The 22,863-nt window shown below is 36.1% G+C and overlaps 1 protein-coding gene and 1 pseudogene across 1 annotated transcript; both read right to left on the bottom strand.

Moving 5' to 3' along the window:
* Positions 1 to 679: 679 nt before the first annotated feature.
* Positions 680 to 11,139, bottom strand: LOC120299482 (vomeronasal type-2 receptor 26-like). The gene is made up of 6 exons (XM_039324335.1): positions 10,925 to 11,139; positions 9,376 to 9,667; positions 7,517 to 8,377; positions 5,809 to 6,036; positions 3,767 to 3,893; positions 680 to 1,590 (listed from the first exon to the last, which is right to left on the bottom strand). Exons 1-6 carry the CDS (start codon positions 11,137 to 11,139, stop codon positions 680 to 682), a joined length of 2,634 nt encoding a protein of 877 aa, XP_039180269.1.
* Positions 11,140 to 13,770: 2,631 nt separating this feature from the next.
* Positions 13,771 to 22,593, bottom strand: LOC120299481 (annotated as a pseudogene).
* Between the last annotated feature and the right edge of the window lie 270 nt (positions 22,594 to 22,863).

Below are 22,863 nucleotides of genomic sequence, written 5' to 3'. Positions count from 1 at the left end.
ACATCTATACAATATATGGGCTAGTCCCTCCCAAGACCATAAAAGAGACTCTACCATGGGTTATGGAGAATAATCGGGCTAAGAACCTGTTGGACTTCCAGATCCAGATAGAATGGCAGGTTTAAGCTAATCAACTAGAGATCATGGAAATGACAAAGAGAAAAAGATAGAGATAGTGATAGATGTAATAGCACAAAAGACAGCAGTATCAAGAAGAAGTATGAGAAGCTGAAAAACTACTAGGGCCCAAAGGAGGCATGAGAGAATATGTGGAAGTGAAAGGCAAAGTAGTCCCAGTGGTGGTAGGAATACTAAGGGTTGTGACTCCTGTGATCACACACAGATATAAATACACATACATCTCTAGCTGACTGACAAATCGTACTCAACAAGGACAATCAACCAGTGAAACAGCTTGCCTCCAGAAATTGTGGGCACTCCATCACTGGAGATTTTTAAGAAGAGACTGGACAATCATCTGTCTGAGATGGTATAGGTTCTCCTGCTTGAGCAGGGGGCTGGACTAGAAGACCTCCAAGGTCTATTCTATTCTATTCTATTCTATTCTATTCTATTCTATTCTATTCTATTCTATTCTATTCTATTCTTAACACAAACATACCAAATACCTGGCTAAAGCTTTATTTACTAATTCAGAAGGATTAGGGGTCATCCAACTTTACATCCATGTGTAGTTTTTTAGGCTTAGCTTTTGTTTCTTGTTTAGATCAGATCTCCAGATAATGATAAAACATTTGGGGAAAAAGATGCAAATCAGTATCCCAATGCTGGAGGCTATGATAGAGAAAATCTCCACAGCAACCATATATTTTCCCTTGGTGCTCAGGTATGTTGGAACAAAGGACAACCAGACAGTGCAGAAGACCAACATGCTGAAAGTGATAAACTTGGCTTCATTGAAAGCATCAGGCAATTTCCTTGCTAGAAAAGCCAGTGTGAAGCTAATAAAGGCAAGGAAACCCAGGTAGCCCAAGACACAGTAGAACATGTAGTTGGATCCTTCATTGCATTCCAGAACTATTTCTTCTGCCATTGAACTCATGTTAGCATCAGGGAATGGGGGAGATGTTATCAGCCACACAGTGCATATAATCCCTTGAACAAAGGAGCAGCCAAATACTACAGACATGGCAAGTTTTTTCCCTACCCACTTGGTGATCTTGATCCCAGGCTTGGTGGCCATAAAAGCCAGAACCACAATGATAGTTTTGGCTAAAATACAAGACATGGCCACTGAGAAGACAGCTCCAAAAGCTGTTTGACGAAGGACACATGTAATCTTGGATGGTTGACCAATAAATAGCAAAGCACAAATAAAAGATAATAAGAGAGCAACAAGGAGAATGTAGGTCAGATTCTGGTTATTGGCTTTAACTAGAGGAGTATCCTGATGTTTAATAAAAACCCAGAAGACTACAGCTGTAATGAAAGAACAGAAAATAGCACAGCTGGCTAAAACGGTTCCTAAAAGTTCTTCATACATCAAAAATGTTAATGCTTTTGAGAGACACAGATCTTGGTTGTCGTTTGAGTACTGATCTTCTGAACAATGAAAACAGTCATCTATATCTGGAAAAGAAATGATTAGTTTAGGAGGTTCTGAAATCTTTTTGGATGTGAACATGACAGTCATCAAATGATAATTATTAAGTTAGAATTTGAAAACCAAATAATGTTCTATAATTTGCATAAAAGTCTATAATCAGAAATGATTAATAAGGTAGGATATATGTTGTATATGTTTCTACAAAACAAAACAAAATTATTGTATTTGCTTTTTGTATATCAAAAAGTAGTCATGATGTATCCATGGTTTGTGAACTGGGAATATTTGGGGCTGGAATTAGTAACTGGAATTTTATTTTCTAATTTGTTTGCGTGGCTTTCTAGCTTGAAGTCTCACTTGGACTGTTGAAAATCACACAGACACACAAAAATCACTAATTGACAGCTGGAGTTCATGGAGACAGAGCCTAGAATTAGTACTATTGCAAATGATAGCAGTGTTCCAATATCTCAGGGGTTGCCACAAAGAAGAGGGGGTCAACCCATTCTTCAAAGCACCTGGAGGCAGGACAGGAAGCAATGGGTAGAAATTAATGAAGGAGAGAAGCAACCTAGAACTAAGGAGAAATTTCCTGACAGTTAGAACAATTAATCAGTGGAACAACCTGCCTCCAGAAATTGTGAATGCTCCTATACTAGAAGTTTTTAAGAAGAGACATTTGTCTGAAATGGTATAGGGTTTCCTGTTGTTGTTGTTGTTGTATAAATATGAACTATTTTCCAGCACTGTTCATATTAGTTTTCAAAGGCACCTTAAAGACTCTTATGACATATTGAGATCATTTGCATACAGACCCTTTCTGATGAGGCTATAAGATGCAGGTAATCTGGACAGTAAGTGAACTCTAAATATATTTGAATTTTAGTCTTAACTCATAAAATAACAATTATAACATTAAGAGTGATTTTACCATCAGGGAGTTCAGAAAGATTAAATAGTACAAAGAGACCAAGAAATCCAGTGTGATCTATGCTTTTATTTTAATTTGCATAACCAATTTTATATGCCTATTTTAAAAACAGTTGAGAAAACAAAGTTATTTTATTCTGTTATACCAGTGTAAAAGAACTACAAATAATTTCATTAATAACAATCACATAGTCACATATATTGATTGGATTTGGAATTTTTGTCCATTTTGGGGTACTTTTCATGAACCTGGGATAGGCAGATGTTGTTTGATGGTATTAGAGGCATTGTCACAGGAATAACAACAACAACAACAATAGAGTTGGAAGGGATTTTGGCGGTCTTCTAGTCCAACCCCCTGCTCAAGCAGGAAACCCTATACCATTTCAGATAAATGGTTGTCCAGTTGCTTCTTAAAAACTTACAGTGTTGGAGCATTCATAACTTCTGGAGGCAGTTTGTTCAACTGATTAATTGTTCTAACTGTCAGGAAATTTCTCCTTAGTTCTAGATGGCTTCTCTCTTTGATTAGTTTTCATCCATTACTTCTTGTCCTTCCTTCAGGTGTTTTGGATAATAGCTTGACTCCCTCTTCTTTCTGGCAACCCCTGTAATCTGTTCTAAGTAAAGCTGTTTTGAGTAAAGTTGCCTTTTGCAATTGACCATTGGTGTTTTTGTCAATGATGTTTAAGTGGTGCTCCAGTTATTTTGGGATAGGTGCACACGCCACCTATTATTATTGGTATACACAGTATATTATATAGTCACTTATTTTCCTGGTAAGCAGAGACTATTAATATCATCTCATGGATGAAGAGAATGATGCATTGCTAGTATTTTTCTGGTCTTCCTATTCAGGACTTTTAATTCTGTTTAAGTCCAGTTCACTATTCTAGCTGTATATGTGGTTGGGTTCTTGTGGGTCTTTGAGCTTTCTTCTGTTCCTGCAGACATTTCATTACCAAGCTGAGTAGCATTATCACTCCATGGGAGACAAAGTTTATTGATTGCTTCTAGAGTAAATATGTGGTTTACAGCTCCCCCATGCATTAACAATGTTATCTAGTTTGGTAATGAAACATCTGCAGCAATCAAAGGAAACTCAGACAACCCATCAGAGATTCTATTTCTGTTTTTTTTTTAATACCATGATATTCCTTGATGAATTAAAACATCAAGATCATCATCTATTTTTGGATAATAAGAGAAGAAATGCCTTTGAGTATTACTGTCAGTAGTTCTTTCAGCTTTCTATATAGCATCACTTACCTTCCTGGTTAGCAATCTTCCCATCAGGACATCGAATACAATCATAGCAGCAAAAAGGCTTTGATTCTATCTTTTTCTTACTGTATCCTGGATGGCACTTGTTATTACATAGAGAAAGTGGCTGGATCTGTCCATTAAGAAAAGAGAGAATGCTTTTGATTGTATCTCCATTTTTTTTATTTCCATCTTGATTTATTTGTTACATTTTCTTGTGACAAACCAGAAATAGAGGCTCCCTCCTAGGACCTCAGCAACAAGATCAGATTCATGCCCAAATACCCTTCTTCATTTAAATAATCCAATCAGATATTTCTGTCCTAAAAGAAGTCCTCCTCAATCTGGTCAGGCCAGAAGAAAAGAAGTATGACTCACTAGATAAAAAAAAGATAATGAGGACTCAAGCTTTGCAAGCACTCAGCAGCAGACCCACTAAGGAAATTGCAACAGTGGAGTTCGGTGAAAATTCAGAGACCTTCCAGTTTTAGATTAAGAGCATGCACCTAAATCTACTATCATTCATTAGCATGGACAGACCATTTCCAAACACTGGTTTCTCCTTAGCAATAGCTTTCCTGCCCCCATAAAATAAAAATAATTTGATCCACCCTCTGAGGCCCTGGATAACCACCAGCAAATCAGAGCTCAACAATTTGCTGCTCCCCAAGTCACAACTCCTATCAAAGTCTTTACTATTCTTCTGTTCCTGTTCCCATTTCTCTTATGAACTGGAACCAAATGATCATGGCTTGTAATAAGGTGTGATCTTTTCCTTTGAATGTACAATATTTTATATTGCCACAATCAGAGTAGCTTCTAGTGGTTTGCAATGAAAATATCTACTAAGTACAGGCAGTCCTTATCTTATGAGCACAATTGAGCCCAACATTTATGTTGCTAAGTAAGAAATTTGTTAAGTAAATTTTGTCCCATTTTATAACTTTTCTTCCTATGTTTGTTAAGGGAACCACTGCAGTTGTTAAATTAGTAACCTGGTTGTTAAGTAAATCTGGTTTTCCCATTCACTTTGCTTGTCAGAAGGTTGCCAAAGGTGATCATGTGACCCCGGGACACTGCAACCATCATAAATGTGAGCCAGTTGTCAAGCATTGATTGTAAATGTAAATCATATGACTATGGGTATGCAGCAATGTTCATAAATGTGAAAAATGGGCATAAGTCATTTTTTCCAGTGCCATTGTAACTTTGAATGGTCACTATGTGAACTGTTGTAAGTAGAGGACTACCTGTATAAAACCATGCTGTACCATGGGAATAACAAAGCAAGGATAATAAACTAAAAATCAGTAAAACAAGACAGGAAAAAAACATAGTATAAATCACTATGAAAGATTTCATTTAAAATGTTCCAAAACTTTCTGGGACAGGAAGTTCTACACACTGGGAACCACTATAGAAAACAGTCTCTCTGTATTCCTCTGACATAACAGATTGGAAAAATATTTTTGTGTCTTTTTATTCCATTGTTTTTCCTTCTTTGGAACACAACGTTTTATAAAAGTGGCAGAATCATCTTTAGATGCTTGACTATGATACTCCATGTCAGTAACTTATTTCAATATGTCAGAGTTGCCATATATAAAAGGAAAAACAAGCAGATATAAATGGATATTGTTGAACTCCTAGTGAGCTTTCTATTATCTCTTAAGACTTTGTGTAATCTTTGTGAAATTATTTTATCTGTTAAACTGTTTAACCTTTAGAATAAAAAGTTATTCTGAACTTTTTAATTATCTTTATTCCTTGGTATTTGATCTTTGGACAACACATACAAATTATGTATGTGACTTATGGAATCCCAAGCTATCTTTTTTACCAAATTCACATATGCCGCCATGCTTTTTCATATATTCACATCTCCCCATACACACAATGGCTCCTGGCCTAGGCAATATATGGGAGTATAAAAAAGCCTTGGAAGGTTTCATTTCTGAATGTAAATGGAGGGTGGGATGTTGGATCTGTAAACATTAATAACAATGGAATAATTATGGAAAATAATCTAAATTGCAACTGGACCATACCTGATTAAATCTCCTAGGCCACACAATAGATTCTTCAGGAGAAGAAAACATTATTTCTTGAGAATCCATGCCATTGATCCCTCCAATTCTGACTCTCACAAAAGACTGATTTGGAAATACAATCCAGTTCATAATATCAAATCCAACCTCCAACTCTCCATTCTGATTGAAGGAAACTTTTTCCCCTGCACTGTTATTGAAAGACACTCTCCTTACAAACTGATTGAGCTAAATTTTTAAAAAGAAAAAAAAATCAGAAAGAGTACAGTAAACATTCCAGTACATTAAAAATAATGTCCCCTCCTCTTTGTCTTCTTTGGAACAATAATCACTTTCAAGACAGAATAAAACATATAACAAATTAATAAAAGATCTACATCCATGAAGAATAATTGAATGAAAACTGAATAAAAAAGCTCCTGATTTCCAATTTATTTCAGAAAACATTAAAATGATTAGTTTCAATCATACTTTGGTAAGGAGAATAATTTACATTATATTCAGCAGTGAAGCTTTAAATATCTCAATTTTCTATATATTAAAAAAACAAAGTAAGCATTTCCTTGAAGAGAAGTTCAGCTCCTTATAAATATCACTGTTTCTTTTTGTGGACAATTATTTGGACATTATTTGAATGTATAATTCATTCAAATGAATGATAAGCTCCATCGATAAGGTTCTAATGTTAGATAAAGTGGAAAGAAAGAGAAGACCACCAGCAAGGTTTATGAACTCAGTTACAGTAAATACAACAATGACATATGATCAGTCAAATAAAGAATCTTGGTAGTGCAATGATTAAAGTGCAGTATTGCAGGCAAACTCTGTCCACAGTCTGGAGTTTGATCTTAACAGGGCTCAAGATTGACTCAACCTTCCATCCTTCCAAGGTCAATAAAATAAAGAGCCAGATTGTCCAGGCAATATGCAAATAATGTTTCTACGTTGTAAGCTAATCAGAGAGTGTTGTAAAGTGCTATGCAGCACTATGGAAGCTATTGCTATTAATATAGAAGCTATTTTTCAAGTTCCTAATCAGTGTACAACACCTATTTTTGTTTTCTTATTTTTATCCCGCCTTCATTATTTTTATAAATAAGTCCAGGCAGAGGACATACATACATAATACTACTTCCTCCTTTTTTCTTTTTTCTTTTTACCGACAACAATCCTGTGAGATGAGTTGGGCTGACTCAAGATCACCCAGATGACTTTCTTTTCTAAAGAAGACTGGAACTCACTGTCTCCTCATTCCTAGACCAAACTAGCTTTTCCTAGGAATTCCTGTCCAATCCCTTTTTTGAGTTCAGCTAAGGATAAATACATATTTTAATTTCATTCTAGCATTAAGTGGTACTCATTTTCTTCATTCTCTTTTTTTAAAGAATTTCATTTCAAAGAATTTGGAACTTAGTAATTCCTGGGAATTGTGGCATATTAGTAATGGGAAGTGCAATTCATCTCACATGATGACAGTGTGGTGTGCTTATTTAATTATATAAGGTGGAATGAAATAAATCTTCAAAACCCCACACAATCACAATGTTAGAGTTACACTTAGAAAGAACCTTATCTCTAGATAAATGCTCATATCTAGGCTTTAAAAAAACTTAGTAGAACAGCATCCTCCCCTATCTAAGTTTTATTAGTTTACCTTCAAATATGATCAGCCCTCTGCAATTTACACATTACTTGCTTAGAACTTTACCTTCCATGGATGTTGTTTCAGAAGGTTTAGTTTGGCTTCACAATCTCCTGCTTGGTATCTGAATATGGATGCTTGGATGTCTTGCAAAGCATGTGCCACTGCAAAGACAGCATTGTAGACACTGTAGCTGTGGCTAGTCATGTCCATTTCAAATACAGATGAAGGAAGATTTTCCAGTTTTTCTTCACCAGTGCAGATGACTGCGTCTTTCTCCCCATTCATGGAGTTGGAGTAAGAACATTCAAATGCATTTTTCCAGAAGAGCTTGATAATGGCATCTTCTTTTTTCATGTTAGGCTTTCTCATCTGAAGAAATTCCCGGAATCCCAAAACCTCCCTTGAGTGAATTGCAAAGGAGAGAGCACCATGGAGGAAGTCTATGTCATCATTCCTTTGGAAGGGAAGTGATGTGAAATGCATCTGAGCTGTCAACACCCACACTTTAACATTTACCAATAATGGTATATCTTCCACTTGGGATATGGTGGGAATTATCCTCAAAATAATCATATCTTCAGCTTCACCATGGATTAACACTACATTAGCAGAGCTTCTCATAATAACTTTGAATGTTTCAATCCCAGCTTCCACAGAAGAGAAAATATTATTAGAATAAGTAATGGCTGGCAAAGTTTCAATAAAAGCAAAACAAATGCCATTCAGGGAAAACATGGGAACCACATTTTGTACAAATTTTTCACCATTCTCACAATTTGTATAGACCATCCCTATCCAAGTCCACTGGAAGTGGAGCATTAATTGAAGAATTCCACTGTATTGGTGGTGCACATTTGGGAACATCTGTTGGTATAAAACAACTTCTGTTTTTTCATTTATCTCTGGAGTTGAGCCATAGATGAACTGAAGAAATAGATGGAAAAATGGGATGGGGAATTTTTTTTTTCAATTTTATAAAGAAAATATTAGAGGAAAAAATGCTCAGGAATTAAACATTAAGAATTAATTGTGATTTCAAACTTCCCTCCTAGCCATAGTTTACATATGAATTTAGAAAATATTAAGGAAAGTACTGTAGTTGAGATGCTATGAATTATCTATTTTTCAATGGGAAGAAATGAACAGAAGGTATCCAGATTTTCATTATTTGTTGAAATAATCAGCCAGTTCCTGCATAAGTAGGGCTGCTTTGGTGCAATTGATTAAATGGTAATCTTTCCATCAGATCATCCTTTTATTTCATAGAACAGCTATATCTGCATTTTACTAATAAAGCAGAACTTACATTGTACCCTCTAGTATCAAATGTGATATATGCTGAAAAATAAAATTACCTTCAGAAATAACAAACTAGCTCAACTGGCTCTGCTCACAGCTTGTTCTAGTATATTCACCAACAACAACATTTTTATGGTCTAAGATGATACAATTCATGGATATGATGAATATTCTGTGAATTTTATCTGGTTTCTTTCTCTACAATTCAGTTTACAAAGGACATTTTTCTTCTTCTTCTTCTCCTTACATGTTTTCATTTATTTTTTCTTCCTTTTTAAAGAGCAAGTACTGTCTTTTAAATTAAAATAACAACAGTGACAACAATCATAAACATTGAAATTTAAGCAAAGGTGAAAATAAGGGAATATCAATTAAGACAGACTATTAGAGGCCTCAGCAGCTCTAACCCTAAAAAAAAGTGGTTGTGTATCAAACAAACCTACTAAATAGAATGTAACTAATTAAATCAAGCAAAATAAATAGCTTAAGACTTTGCAGTGTCCAATGGATCAATTTATTCCTTAACCCTCTCATCCTTCCTTCATCCCATGAGAAGCACCCCACTACTGGAAGGAAGACATAAGAAACTTCAAAAGTGCCTGTTTTCCATGTAGCCATTGTACCTGTGTCATCCTGTAGAGGGACAGGATGGTGGTCATGTGAGCTCCAACTGCAGATGTTGGTCCCCCAATGACAGCTATTGGTCGTTTCTTCATATCACACTTGTAGTTAGGGATGAATCTCTCCTTGCTAGAGAACAGTTCTAATGAGGCACGATAAGTCCATGTTGCAGTAAAATAACTGTTATAGATATGGAAGCCCAGAGTGTAATTGGGTAAAATGTGAGGATTATCATTGATCTCCTTGACTGCAAATTGCAAAGCTAGGAATTGCTGATAGATTGATGTCATCTCTCTGAAAGGAAGATTATATATTCTTTCACATTGTTCAAGATATAACATTTAATAGACTGAAAGGTGCTTTTTCAGGAGGAAACTGGACTTTCTTGTTTTTCTTGAAGACATTTCACTTCTCATCCAAGAAGCTTCTTCAGCTCTGACTGGATGGTGGAGAATGGAAGGATTTATATTCTTTGCAGACAGCTGGTCACTTGCATTCTTTTAGAGAATTGTTGAGAAAACATTGCAGACTACAGGAACCATTTGTGATATAGTTTGAGAGGCAGATGACACAGATTCATCCCCAACAGCCTGTGCCTGTTTTCAACAGTGAAGGGACACGGGGCAGAAAACATCCTGCAGCCAAGAAGGCTCCACATCCATTTGCACCACTCAGATGACTTTGAGGACACAGGTAAATCTCCAAAAGGCCTCAACAATTCTCTAAAAGAAGGCAAATGACCAATTGTTTGCAAGGAATATAAATCTTTCCATTTCCCACCATCCAGTTAGAGCTGAACAATCTTATTAGATGAGAAGTATCTTCAAAGAAAAACAAGAAAGTCCAGTTGCCTCCTGAAAAAGGACTGTTGGGTCAGCCATGATCTGGATGACTGAGAATCTCCATAGACATTTAATAGAGTTTATTGCAACATATTGTAAAGTACATAAAAAATGTACTTCACCTGGATATTTCTCACCAGTTTTTACAAGCCCAGTACTCTAAATATATTATAAATATATTAGTTAAAAGAATGATTTCTTTTATATTATTATGACTTTGGAGTCTGAAATATTTGAAATCAATGATACTGAAGCACATACCATCACAATGTTTTTTGCAATTTCTTAAAATATTTTTCTTTTTTCATTTTTCTGCTCACTACTATGAAAACACAATTTACCCAAACTTTTTAATTTCATCTCTTCAGTTTTTAATTTTATCCTTACCATTATTACAGTAAAATATGGAAACATGTAAGTAAGATATTTGATAAAGGAGCCAGTCTTTTTAAAACCCTATGAAAATTGGCCCAAATGTCTTTGAACATAGGTTTGCACTGCATAAAATATAATTTATTATCTATATTATATCCCCCCCCCTTTGAAAGTCATTCTAGGACCCACAAAATGTTAATGTGAGGGAAAGTCACAGCTCAATAAATAAACATTATACATAATCTTTTCATCTCATTATATAGAATATTATTTGTTGCCTATCTGAGGTAAGATTACAAATAAATAAATGTCTCTGTGTTTCAAATAAAATTACAGGATTTCATCAAAAAGATTACTGGACGGTGGTTCACTGAAGTCCATCAATGTATAGAATATGTAGATCTTAGACAAAATGCCAACAACAATTAAGTCTCCAGGTTCATAGTGCTGGTGAAGTAAGGGCAGAGGCTCACTTATGCTGCATTTAGCATTAGAAATTATGCACACCACTTGGGGTAAAAGCACTATAATTAATGCTTCAAATGCCATGATCCCGAATGAAGTAGTTCGTTCTTTAAACCAATTCATCCCACTCAGGGCTGTATTTCATTAAAGGTCCCTTTGTAGGCACAAATGTCAAAATTCAGAATTCTATCTTTAATCCCAGTTTAGAATATCACCTTGTGTTTATCATCTTTTTATTTTATTGTATTGCTTTTCTGTGTTTGTGGTACTTGCAACTCATTTGAGGTCTATGGGGAATTCAGAAATTGTCATGTTCAAATGGGTAATTGTAGGGAAAGAATCACTAACTGGGAACCTATAGATAAAACAAAATAATGAATAGAAAAATCCTTTGGATATTTCCCAACAGATATCTTTTATTTTGTTTTTCAGAGAAGAAGGTGATCATTGTACCTATCTGATTGGGTACAAGAATTCTCTTGGAATTAAGAGATGGCATTGAAATAAAACTAATTAAATTAGTAATTACAGTGGAAATATTACCATTTTTTAACAAAATGATCAAGAAACAAGAAAGGAGCAAGAAATTAAGAGAGAAATGTAACACTATAACATTTCTTCTCTGAGTTACAAAATAGGTTCTCTGTGTATTGTGGGAAGAATAAGTTTAAAAATTACATTGGATGTATTGACATGCATATTTTAATGTTATAGAAAAATTTGGAGATCAGACTCTTAATATTAAATTTTAAAATTAATTATTTTATCAAATTGTTTAATGCTATTTTAATTTGTAATATTAAGGCTTACCAAAGTAAGAAGTATAATAATTTTGAATGTAGATCAATAATGTTTAAATTTTCTTCCTAAAATATACTTCAAGGACATGGACATATGCTGGTCCCTGTTAATACTGTTTTTCCACAAAAATAAGACCAGGTCTTCTATTTTTTTTGGACCAAAAGACCCATTAGGGCTTATTTTCAGGGGATGTTTGTGGTCACCTGCCCTCTCCTTCCCACTGCCTGCTTGCCTGCAGTCACAATGTCTTACAGGGCTTCCCAGGGCAGACACTCAGAAGGTGAGGAGAGTGCCAGCAGAATACAACATGGCTTTAGATGATGAGGAGAGCGGTGCAGATGGGCAGGGGAAGCTGAAGGACTGGGCAGAGCATGCCTCCACTGCTGCCACCCTCTATCTGCCACACTCTTTCCTTTTGAAAGCAGTCTCTGTCATTTCTCCATCTGGGCAAAAAGTGTTTGGATGTGTATGTCATTCTTGGAAATGGAGCAAATTGCTCAATTTCCAAGCATTCCATAGGTGCCCAGAGGGAGACTGGAAGCTTCGTCTGCTTGCAAATGGGTACTCTGTTTCCAAGCACTGTATTTGTAAGCAGACAAAGCTTTCAGCCTCCCCTTGGGCAAAAGTACATGGGGGAACCAAGCAGAAGAAAAAGCATGGGGGGGGGAGGCAGGCGATCTGGGCATGCTGTAGCACTGCCTGGCTTGTGGGAGGTTCATGTGCTGACACCAGCAGCAGGCAGAAGCAGAGGCATGGGGAGGAGGCAGGCAATCCCAATGTGTTACCCACTCCATCCCACAGTCTCTTGGCTTGCCTGCAGCCATCCCAGGGTAGGCAGCCATGCAGTGCATCACAATTGCCTGCCTCAACCCCATGTGTCTGTCTCTACACTCAGACTTACCTGTGCTGTGCCAAGGGTCTGATGGGCTGTGGCTGCTACCAGACACCGTCAGTCCCCACACGCTTGCTACCTCTTGTGCTGGCCACGCCCACTGTCCCAGGCTTATTTTTGGGGATAGGGCTTATATTAAGTCCATCCCAAAAATCAGGCTATGGATGAATTTCTGGGTAGGTCTTATTTTCAGGAAAACACAGTATTATAGGGGAGAAATGGCCCAACCAGCAGTCTTTGCTCTGGTGGGTGCTGCAGGTTCAATGCTCTCTGTTCTCCTATTTAACATTTACATGAAGTTTCTCAGGTTGAGGTATCTAGTTGTTGCCTTTTTGTTCCCAATTATGTATCCCCATCCAGTTTCTGTTTTGGTCCCTGGAGTTTGTGAGACTCTGGATGAGGCAACAACAGACTTCAGCAAAAGTCCTAATAATCGAAGTGGATTTGGGTTTTTAGATTCTCCGGCTATGGGAACCTTCCATCTCTTGTTCTGAATGGCTCCAGACACATCCTGTGCACACTTTGGGGATCCACCTGGACTTGTGGCTCCTGTTTGATGAGCAGGTGGCAGTTGTGCTTTGTGTTTTGTTAACACAATTATGCCTATTCCTGGACTGGGAGGCCCTGCTCATGGTCATTTATACCTTAGTCACTTCCTCAATGAATTACTGCTTTGGGAAGTATAAACATTTTCAGCTCATGCCACTTAGACAGTTGTGGGTGGACAGTTATGGGTGCAAGTCATTTAGGATATGTGAAACTTATACTACATAAGCTGATGATTAAGTGCTGCTCCTTGTCAACTGATAACAGAAAAGTTATCATTTTCTTTTCAGATAGATGGTTGAAAGGAACCAAATAACGCTGACATAGATTGTCTTTCATGTAATTAACAAATTTTATTTGATTTCAGTTTTAGAGTAGGAGATTATATAATGAGAACACATAAACCAAGCTTTATAAAATATAAGAAATTTATTTGAAAATGAAATATCTATTTATTTACACCTAATGTTAAATTCTTAAATTCTTCCCCTTCTTAGCTGTTCCTTGTTATTTAAATCAGGCCTCACCACAATAATGTAACATTTTGGAAAAACAATAAAAGCCAGCAACCCCGCACTGGAGCACAAAATAGAAAAGATCTCAACAGCTACCATTTATTTCCCCTTTGTGCTCAAGTATGTTGGAACAAATGATAGCCAGATGCTACAAAATATCAACATGCTAAAGGTAATAAATTTGGCTTCATTAAATGTGTCAGGTAATTTCCTGACCAGGAAAGCCACTATGAAGCTGATAGTTGCCAAGAAACCCATAAAACCAAGGACACAGTAGAACATGACAATTGACCCTTCATTACAAATCAATACAATTTCCTTTGGCATGGAATTCATGTCAACATCTAGGAATGGGGGAGAGGTTGATAGCCATACAATGCAAATAATGATTTGAACAAAGGAACAAGAAAGAACCATAGAAACAGCCAGTCTGTTTCCCATCCATTTTCTAATTCTGGACCCTGGCTTGGTAGCCATGAAAGCTAGAATTACAATGATAGTCTTTGCCAAAATGCTAGAAACTGCCACAGAGAAGATGATACCAAAAGTAACTTGCCGAAGAAGACATGTCCATTGATGAGTCCAACCAATAAAAAGCAAGGTACAAAGAAATGAAAGCAGGAGAGAGATGAGAAGAATGTAGGTGAGGGTCTCATTGTTGGCTTTCACAATAGGGGTGTCATTGTGTTTAATGAAGAGCCAGAGCACCAAAATAGTAATGATAGAAAAAATAATAATAAAACTGGTAAAGGTGATCCCCAAAGGTTCTTCATAGGACAAAAAAGTTACATATTTTAGAATGCAAAAATTTTGCCCCTCATTGGGATAATGATCTTGTGGACACGGAAAGCAGTTGTCCATGTCTGTGAGAAAAAGAAAAAAACAGGCTTCTATTCTACTAACAACTTTCATGAAAATGATACTGAAATAATGAAATCTAATTAATTATTTAAATATGTACACAACCGCTTGATGGACAACTAGCAGGTGGAAGCTATGGTTAGGAAAGCTTTTGCACACCTAAGGGTGGTATGCCAGTTGCATCCATTCCTGGATCTTGCTTGCCATCAGCCATTCCCTTGTAACTTCCTGCTTAGATTACTATAATGTGCTCTACTGCCCTTGAAGAGCATTCCGAAACCTCAACAGTACGAAATGCAACTATGTGGGCAATTAATGGCACCAGCTACATGGCACATGTGAGACCACTACTCATTGAGTTGTACTGACTGCCAGTGTGTTTCCCAGTGCAATTTAAGGCTCTGGTTGTTATCTTTAAAGCCCTATATGGCTTGGGATAGGGTTACCTGAAGGACTGTCTTTTTCCAAGGGTTTCTACCTATCCAATTTGATCCAACAGATTGAGCATGCTACAGATCCCATGAGCCAAAAAGTGTTGACTGGTAGATAATAGAAGATTTTCTACTGTAGCCTCTTATGGAATATTCTCCTTTCAGAGATTAGAATGGGCCAACATGGTTGGCTTCTTGTAAAGCTTTAAAAACTTGACTATGTATGTGGAATTTGTTAAGGGCCCTATTAGCTGCCCTGTTACTTGGGTTTACCATTAGTTGTTTAATCATCACAGCTGCTCTTTGTATTGTTTATTCTGTGGATGTCTTTATTATTTTAATGTTTCCTAAATTGTTTTATAATTTTATAATTGTAAGCCTTCCAGAGTCACTTGGTTGAGTTGGGTGTCTATAAAAATTGAATCAATCAATCAATCAACCCGAGTACTTCAGCAGTTGTAATCACAGATGACAAGTGAACAACTATTCCTCTACGAATTATCACTTACCTTTCTGATTAGAAATCTTTCCTCCTGGACAAAGAAGGCAATCATAGCAGCAAAATGGTTTCCCTTCCTTTTTGGCCTTCCTGTAACCTGGATGACAATTGTCATTGCAAACAGAAAGAGGCTTTGTCTAAAAATTAAAGAAAGAGAAGAATATTTTTCATATTGCAAATGTGCATATCTATAAATAACCATAGTGGTAAGTGCTTTCATAGGTGAATCATTCAGAAGGATTTCATATATGATAACTTATAATGCAGAATCTTTTAGGGAAAATGATTTATTAATTGTTTCTGTCCATCCAAAAGTTCATATAGAGAGTGATAGATAGGTAGTGAGTGAGTCAGAGACAAAATAAGTAATCTGACATATGTCAGCATGAATCGAATGCCATTTAAATGTCATGTTTTAATTTTTTTAGCATTCCTTGGTGATATTTTGTTTAATATTGATTTTCCTCTAACAAGTTTATTATTAGAAATTCTTCAGTTGTAGATAATGACTCAAATGAATGAATGCAGCTTCTAATTACATCTAAATCATTATTTTGGAGACAAACCATGGTATGATAAATGCAATCTAATAAACCTGACATTCCTGAATGGATGTATTAAGCAAGAAGAGATGGCATTCTGATCCTGAAATATATGATTCCTCCACACTGATATTCTATGTAAAAGGATATATTTGAACATTTCATGTTTTGTTGGATTCTTTCTCCTATATCTTGTTATATGACATTTCTTTCTACATTTTCTCTGTATTTTCACGCAATTTTCTGAGATAGTTGAAGAAGAGTTACTTTAAAAGCTTTTCAAGTTTTACAACTCTCAAATAGGACAAAGAATTACAGGACCTACCTAATTAAACCACTTTGGCCAAATTATGGATTCCTCTGAAATAGTAAATGTTTTTTCTGTCTGAGACAAGGGTTGTATGTCTCCAACTTTGACTCTAAGGAATGAAAGGTTTGGAAATGTTACCCAGTTGAAAATATCAAATCCAGTTTCCATTTCTCCATTTTGATTAAAGTAAACTGTTTCCCCAACACTGTTGTTAAATGAGATGATTTTCACAAAATGGTTGAGCTGAAGAGAGGAGAGGAGATATCAGGACATATTTAATGACATTGCTCTTTTCCATTTAAGTTTGTTTCATGTATAACAAAATAGATATAGGCAGAAAACAGGAATTAGAATGGTGTTCTAGAGAAAAAGGAGAAATTAGGATGAATAAATTCATTTTCTGAAAAGGCCTCAAGTTTTGATTGCTTCATACATGTTGCTATGCAAGCTCATGCATATACATAATTGGATGTGAATTGTGCCAATATGGTTAAGTGTCAATTCATAGGACCTCTCAGGCAAATAGCTTATCAGAAGTACAGTATTGGATAAAATGAAGCTGCATCAATGTCTTTCTATGGCTGATCGGATAGATTTCTCCATTCAAAACTGAAGCTGCTTGGAATCACAATTTCAATCTCTATAGAACTACTATAGAAGAGTTAAATAGGAATGCATCCTATTTAAGAAAAGCATGTTATACACTGTGAGAATAGGGTTCACATGAAAATCTGTGAAGCAATACTAGCTTTCATGGCTGGTATCTGTTGGGTCATGTTGGGCTTCAGGGTTTATGGTTTGGCACTAGCAAAATGCACAGGGCAGAGGAGGGAGAGCAGTTGTCATCTAGAAATTTATTCTGCTTTAAGAGTTTCCAAATGTGAGATCCTGTTCCTCAATCTGGGCTCATAGAATCAGTTGGGACTTTTTCTGTTGTACCAGCCTCCCTGCTGCATAGCAACCTTTATGCCATAGCTCTTGGAGGGCAATCTGGGGTGAGTGGTGAGGTTCCCCAGCCTTATGAACTTGGGGATGACATTGGAGGAGTCTCGGGAGTGTATGGTCACCATGGAAGTTATGGACCTATCTCAGATCATTCATAGTAGATTCAGGATAGTGGTCCTACCCTGGATATGATTTGTTGGAGTTGTGTCAGTATCCCCTCTGTCATGGTCAGACCCTAGTAGTAATAGTAGTAAAGTTGGAAGGGACCTTGGAGATATTTCTCCTTTTTCTCTAGAACATCATTCTAATTCCTGTTTTCTGCCTATATCTATTTTGTTATACCTGAAAAAAACTTAAATGGAAACTCATGCTTTAGTAATCTTCCATTTGGATTACTATTATGGGGCTATCTGTGAAGAGTACTCAGAAACTATAGCTGGAGCCAATGGTGGATTCAGCCAGTTCAAACTGGTTCGGGAGAACCGGTAGCTAAATTTTGCAGAATTTGGAGAACTGGCTGAACCCACACTGCTTCCAAAAGTCCGTTCTAGGCCTGGGAGGCCTGGAGGAGGCTTCCCAGGCCTAGAACAATCCATTGGAAATGCATGGATGTCCCTTCCAGAAGTCTGCTCTAGGCTTCAGAGGCCTGGAGGAGGCCTCCCAGGCCTAGAACAGCCTGCCAGAAATGCATGGATGTCACTTCTGGAAATCCATTCTAGGCCTGGGAAGCCTGCATCCATGCAGAGAACTGGTAGTTTGAATCCCACCACTAGCTGGAGCCCCTAGGGTGGCCATGCAACATGGTGTTAGGAAAGCTGCATTGGTTGTTGGTTGGCTTCCAGGTCCAATTCAAGATGTTGATTAATCACCTTTAAATCCTTCATGATTTGAGACTAGATTCCATGAGACACCATCTTGCTCTAATGGGATTTCCCACCTCACTCATGCTGGCAGAAGACATCTTCTCTGGATCCTGTCAGTTAAAGAATTTCAGCTAGTGGGGTCAAAGGAAAGAGCCTTCTCTGCCATTTCCCTGTCCTTTTGAATATCATGCCTCCTGAAGTTAGATCTGCTTCTGGCCTTCCAGAAGAACCTTAAAAACTGGTTCTGGCAATTGGTTTCAGGGGTGTGTGGTATGGGGGTGTGCTATGCTGAAGGTGGTTGATTGAATGAGAAAAAAAGGTCCATTCCTGTACCATCTCTCCTCTCGGTTTTCACCTTTTATTTGTTCATCTTAACATTGATGCTTTTAATGTTTACATATTAATGCTTTTATACTATTTTAAGCCACTGAGAGTCACCTGAGATAGTGACATTGGACATATAATTTAATTAATTAACTAATAAAATTAGGGCCATGGTTTAGACAACAGATTGTTTCATTGGCAACTGTTATGAGGCAGATCACCTTGCCTTTGAAGATGCCAGCCACATTTGTGAATCAGTGTCCACTCAGCCCTCATATTTTTGAAGTTTCAAACCACTTGTGCTACTTTACAAAACGGTCTTAAGAAATGTGGAAGTATAAGTCTTTTCTAGTTAGTCTAGAATCTCTTTTATGAACCAAATTGACCTAAATGAAATTAGATTGTCCAGGACTTTACCTTCCACAGGTGTTGAGCCAGTAGGCTTTGGGTTGCTTCATGGACACTCTTTTTTGATTGAAATGAAAGCATGTTGTGCAAAGCATATGTCACAGCATAGACTGCATTGTAGATGCTGTAGCTATGGGAGGTCATGCTCATTTCAAAAATAGATGCTGGGAGATTCTCCAGTTTCTCCTCACCAGTGCAGGAGACCCTTCCTTGCCTCTTTATCATGGACTCAGGAAAGAAACATCCAAAGGCTTCTTCCCAAAAAGCCTGAATGAAACCATCTTCTCCTTTAAAGGTAGCATTTGTCAACTGAAGAAAGTCAGTGAATCTCAGGACCTCCTTTGAATGAACTGCTAAGGACAGGGCACCATGAAGAAAGTCTATGTCTTCATTCTTTTGAAAGGAGAATGATGTGAAATCCATCTGAGCTGTCATAACGTAAACCCTTCCTGTTGCATGTATTGTTACATCCTCATATTTCAATATAATGGGAAACAGTCTGACAAATATCATGGTCTCAATTTCACCATAAATAATGGATATGTTAGCAATGCTTCCAATTACAACACCGTACAGGTTTAACCCCTCTGTCACCATCTTATCAATGTCACTAACTGATGTAATTACTGGGAATTTTTCAATATAATCAAAACAGATTCCTCTCTGAGAAAATATAGGAAGAGCATCCTGGATAAATCTCTCTCCATTATTATCATTGTCATATACTACTCCAATCCATGTCCACTGGAAATGCAACAGTAACTGAAGAATCCCATTATATTGTCTTTGTACATCTGGAAAGAGCTGGTGCTGGAAAACAGCTTGAGTTTTCCTATTCGTCTCAGAAGCAGAACCATAAGTGAACTATAAAAATAAGAAAAATATATTTGAGTATTTATATCTAGATAAATATTTATTTTTATTTTTACATGAATGTGATTGAGATGCAATTTATTTTTTACATAAAAAAGATTATGAAAGTCCTATAGGTTAAACATGCAGAGATGTTTTGCTATGAGTGAATAACATTACTGAAAAAGTCCTTGAATGAATAATGGGCATTTTATCTCCTCATGGTGTTTGTATCATTACATAAGCCATAGGAGAATATTAGGTGTTTTTAAGTTTTTAGAAAACATCCTCAAATAAAAATGCTTAATTATAGTGATCTTCAATGCAAATGCATTTTATCATGATTTCAAACAACAAGCACCCCAAAAATACATTGATTAACCAAATCCAACAAGAGTCAATATAAGACCAACTTATGATGAAAGATTAGAGCATGAATTAATATCTGAAATACATTAAATAAATATATTATTTGTCACAATAAAAGAAAAAAGTGAAGATGAATGACAGTTTTGCCCAGTTAATAGATATGTTTGTGGAAATTAAGGCATAAATGTAATGAATGAATATATCAGAATATATAAATTAGTGTCATTGAGGGTATTATTGATTTATGCCAAAAAGCAATTCATATATCAGTGAAAATTGCTATATTGTGGAAAATTGAGCAACATTTTGAATGACTGCAATTTAGGTACAGATGTTTTTCTCCATGGATGGGTTAGAGAGATTAGAGAGTGAAAGTGATTTACTCATACAGAGTCTCAGGAACAATTGCATATTACAGTGGTGATTGCTTGAATGTAATCAATGAGATCACATGACAGAAATGTAGAAAAAAATGCTAGAAGGCATCATGCTAGAAAGCAGAAAATCATGAGTTCAGGTCCCGCCTTTAGCCATGAGAAGGAGTTCAGTTAGTATAACATTGCGTGTACTCTAAAGGAATAGTGCAATATTTTTGTTTCATTTAAGGCCAAACAAAAACATCTCCCAATGTTTTACAGATTTGCTTATTTCTCACTAAAGGAAAATCTATGTTCTTCAGAGGTTTTCATTACCAATTTATAGTTAAAGCAAAATGGAACTACTGTATTTTTTTCTATCCTATTGATTCCAAAAGGGAGAGAATTTATCCTGAACTTAAAGGAAAGGCATAATGTCATACAATTTGGCTCAAAAGAAAGAAACGTGTATTTGAAATGTCCTTTAAAAACATGATACTTCTCCTTATTTCTATAAAACTATTTATTCAAATGTCATTTTTAATTTCCAGTTAACAAAACTATATCTGTGCATATTTCAGTGTGAGATAGATATGTAGATGATAGATAGTAACTAAACATATAGATTGAATTAAAATCTGGGAGGCAACACTTACTTGTGGAATCTTGTAAATGGACAGGATGGCTGCCATGTGGATACAGACTTCAGAATCGGGTCCTCCAATGACTGACACTAGATTGTTTTCTGTTTCACACTTATAGTTAGGGATTAGCTTGCCTTGTGTTGAGAAGAGTTCCATTGAGGCATGGTATGCCCAGCTTGCAATAAAATTGCTGTTATAGATATGAAGGCCTAGGGTGAGATTGGGCAAAATCTGGAGATTTTCATTAATCTCCTTTACAGAAAATGCCATAGACAAAATATGTAGGTAGAGCTGAGTCACTACTCTGAAATGAAAATTACATATTGATTTTAGTAAATTGATTTTAGAAAAAGAGATGTAGGACATTGTCATTCACCTCACAGCTTTTAACATGCTATACTCATAGTTTCCCTCATATGGTTGCTGATGAATGTTGTTAAATATATCTAAATCCATTTTTACCACCCAATATTAATACTACTTTAAAAAACATTGTTTAACGTCAGAAAATTGCCAAGAATGCAAGAATACACAATTCAATATCATTATTACCTTTCTGCTTCATGCTGCAATTAGATCTATATTCTATATTCTATATTCAGTGATAGATTCAGTGGTCACCTGCACCTGGCTATTGTCTCCCCTTCCCCTTAATTAAGCTCATGAATTAATATTTATTATCATCATCATCGCCATCATAATCAAGACTGTGCCTAAACAACATTTCTCCTAGCTATAGAAGTCTTACAAAATCTGAATTAAATAAGTAGTGTATTGTTATGAATAATTAAATTTCCAGGAAATTATTAATAATAAATTCAATCTGTTGATGTTCATTTTAGAAACAATGAAATCAGTGCAACTTTATAGCTGAGTATAAATGACCAGATGAAAGATATTTTAAAATATTTGGGAAGATTGTTATGTTCACACATATACAGGCATTTCATTAAATTAAAATGTATTTAATCATGAAACTGATTTGCTCTAATAATTTTTAATGAATAGGGGACTCCTGATATATCAGAATTATGAATTCATCTATATGAATGAGATTGAATAGAACCATTATTCCCAGTTCAGCATTGCTGAACTGACTTTTACATCCAACATGTTCTTAAACATTTTCAGTCTTCACAGAAAAAGGGTTAATACAATAGAGAACCAACACTAATCCAGCAAACCCATATTTGAACAATTAGTTTTAGATACATGAGCATCTTACTCAGTATCATAGAAAAGGTCAGTAGAAGGCTTTTCGTGAAAGTGTATTGTGTTTGAAAATATATAGATTTGAGACAAAATACCAGCAACAATGACATCTCCTGATTGATAGTATTTATGAAGAATTGGAACAGGATCACTAACAATGCAGTTCATGTTAGGAACCTCTGAGAGTACTCCAGACAAAAGCATTAATACAATACAGAAAGCTTCATTAATTTGCATGATGGAATTCCTTGTTTTCAGTCTTTCATTTGCCCAATTTTTTTCTTGTAATAAATACTTGGCTGAATAGCACAGCCTAACGTGAATGACCACTTGGTTGGTTTACAGCACCCTTAACATACGTTAAAGGGCAACACCATCATATATACAGCATATACATCGCTTTTTTATATTATAGAGCAAATAATGACAAGCTGCTTT

The sequence above is a fragment of the Crotalus tigris genome, unplaced genomic scaffold (assembly GCF_016545835.1).
Source record: "Crotalus tigris isolate CLP2741 ecotype Arizona unplaced genomic scaffold, ASM1654583v1 scf7180000024297.1652928, whole genome shotgun sequence".
Taxonomy (NCBI): domain Eukaryota; kingdom Metazoa; phylum Chordata; class Lepidosauria; order Squamata; family Viperidae; genus Crotalus; species Crotalus tigris.
The sequence above is the reverse complement of the archived record's forward strand: the minus strand, read 5'-3'. Positions and strand labels throughout refer to the sequence as shown.

What these genes read in the sequence shown, in the direction of transcription:
- LOC120299482 (XM_039324335.1), bottom strand. Translation starts at nt 11,139, where the DNA reads ATGGCATTTGAAGCATTAATTATAGTGCTTTTACCCCAAGTGGTGTGC. An exon ending in CCCTCTACAGGATGACACAG is followed by an intron (nt 8,378 to 9,375) that starts GTACAATGGCTA and finishes CTATTTCTTCAG; the next exon opens with TTCATCTATGGCTCAACTCC. An exon ending in TGAAACAACATCCATGGAAG is followed by an intron (nt 6,037 to 7,516) that starts GTAAAGTTCTAA and finishes TTAAAAATTTAG; the next exon opens with CTCAATCAGTTTGTAAGGAG.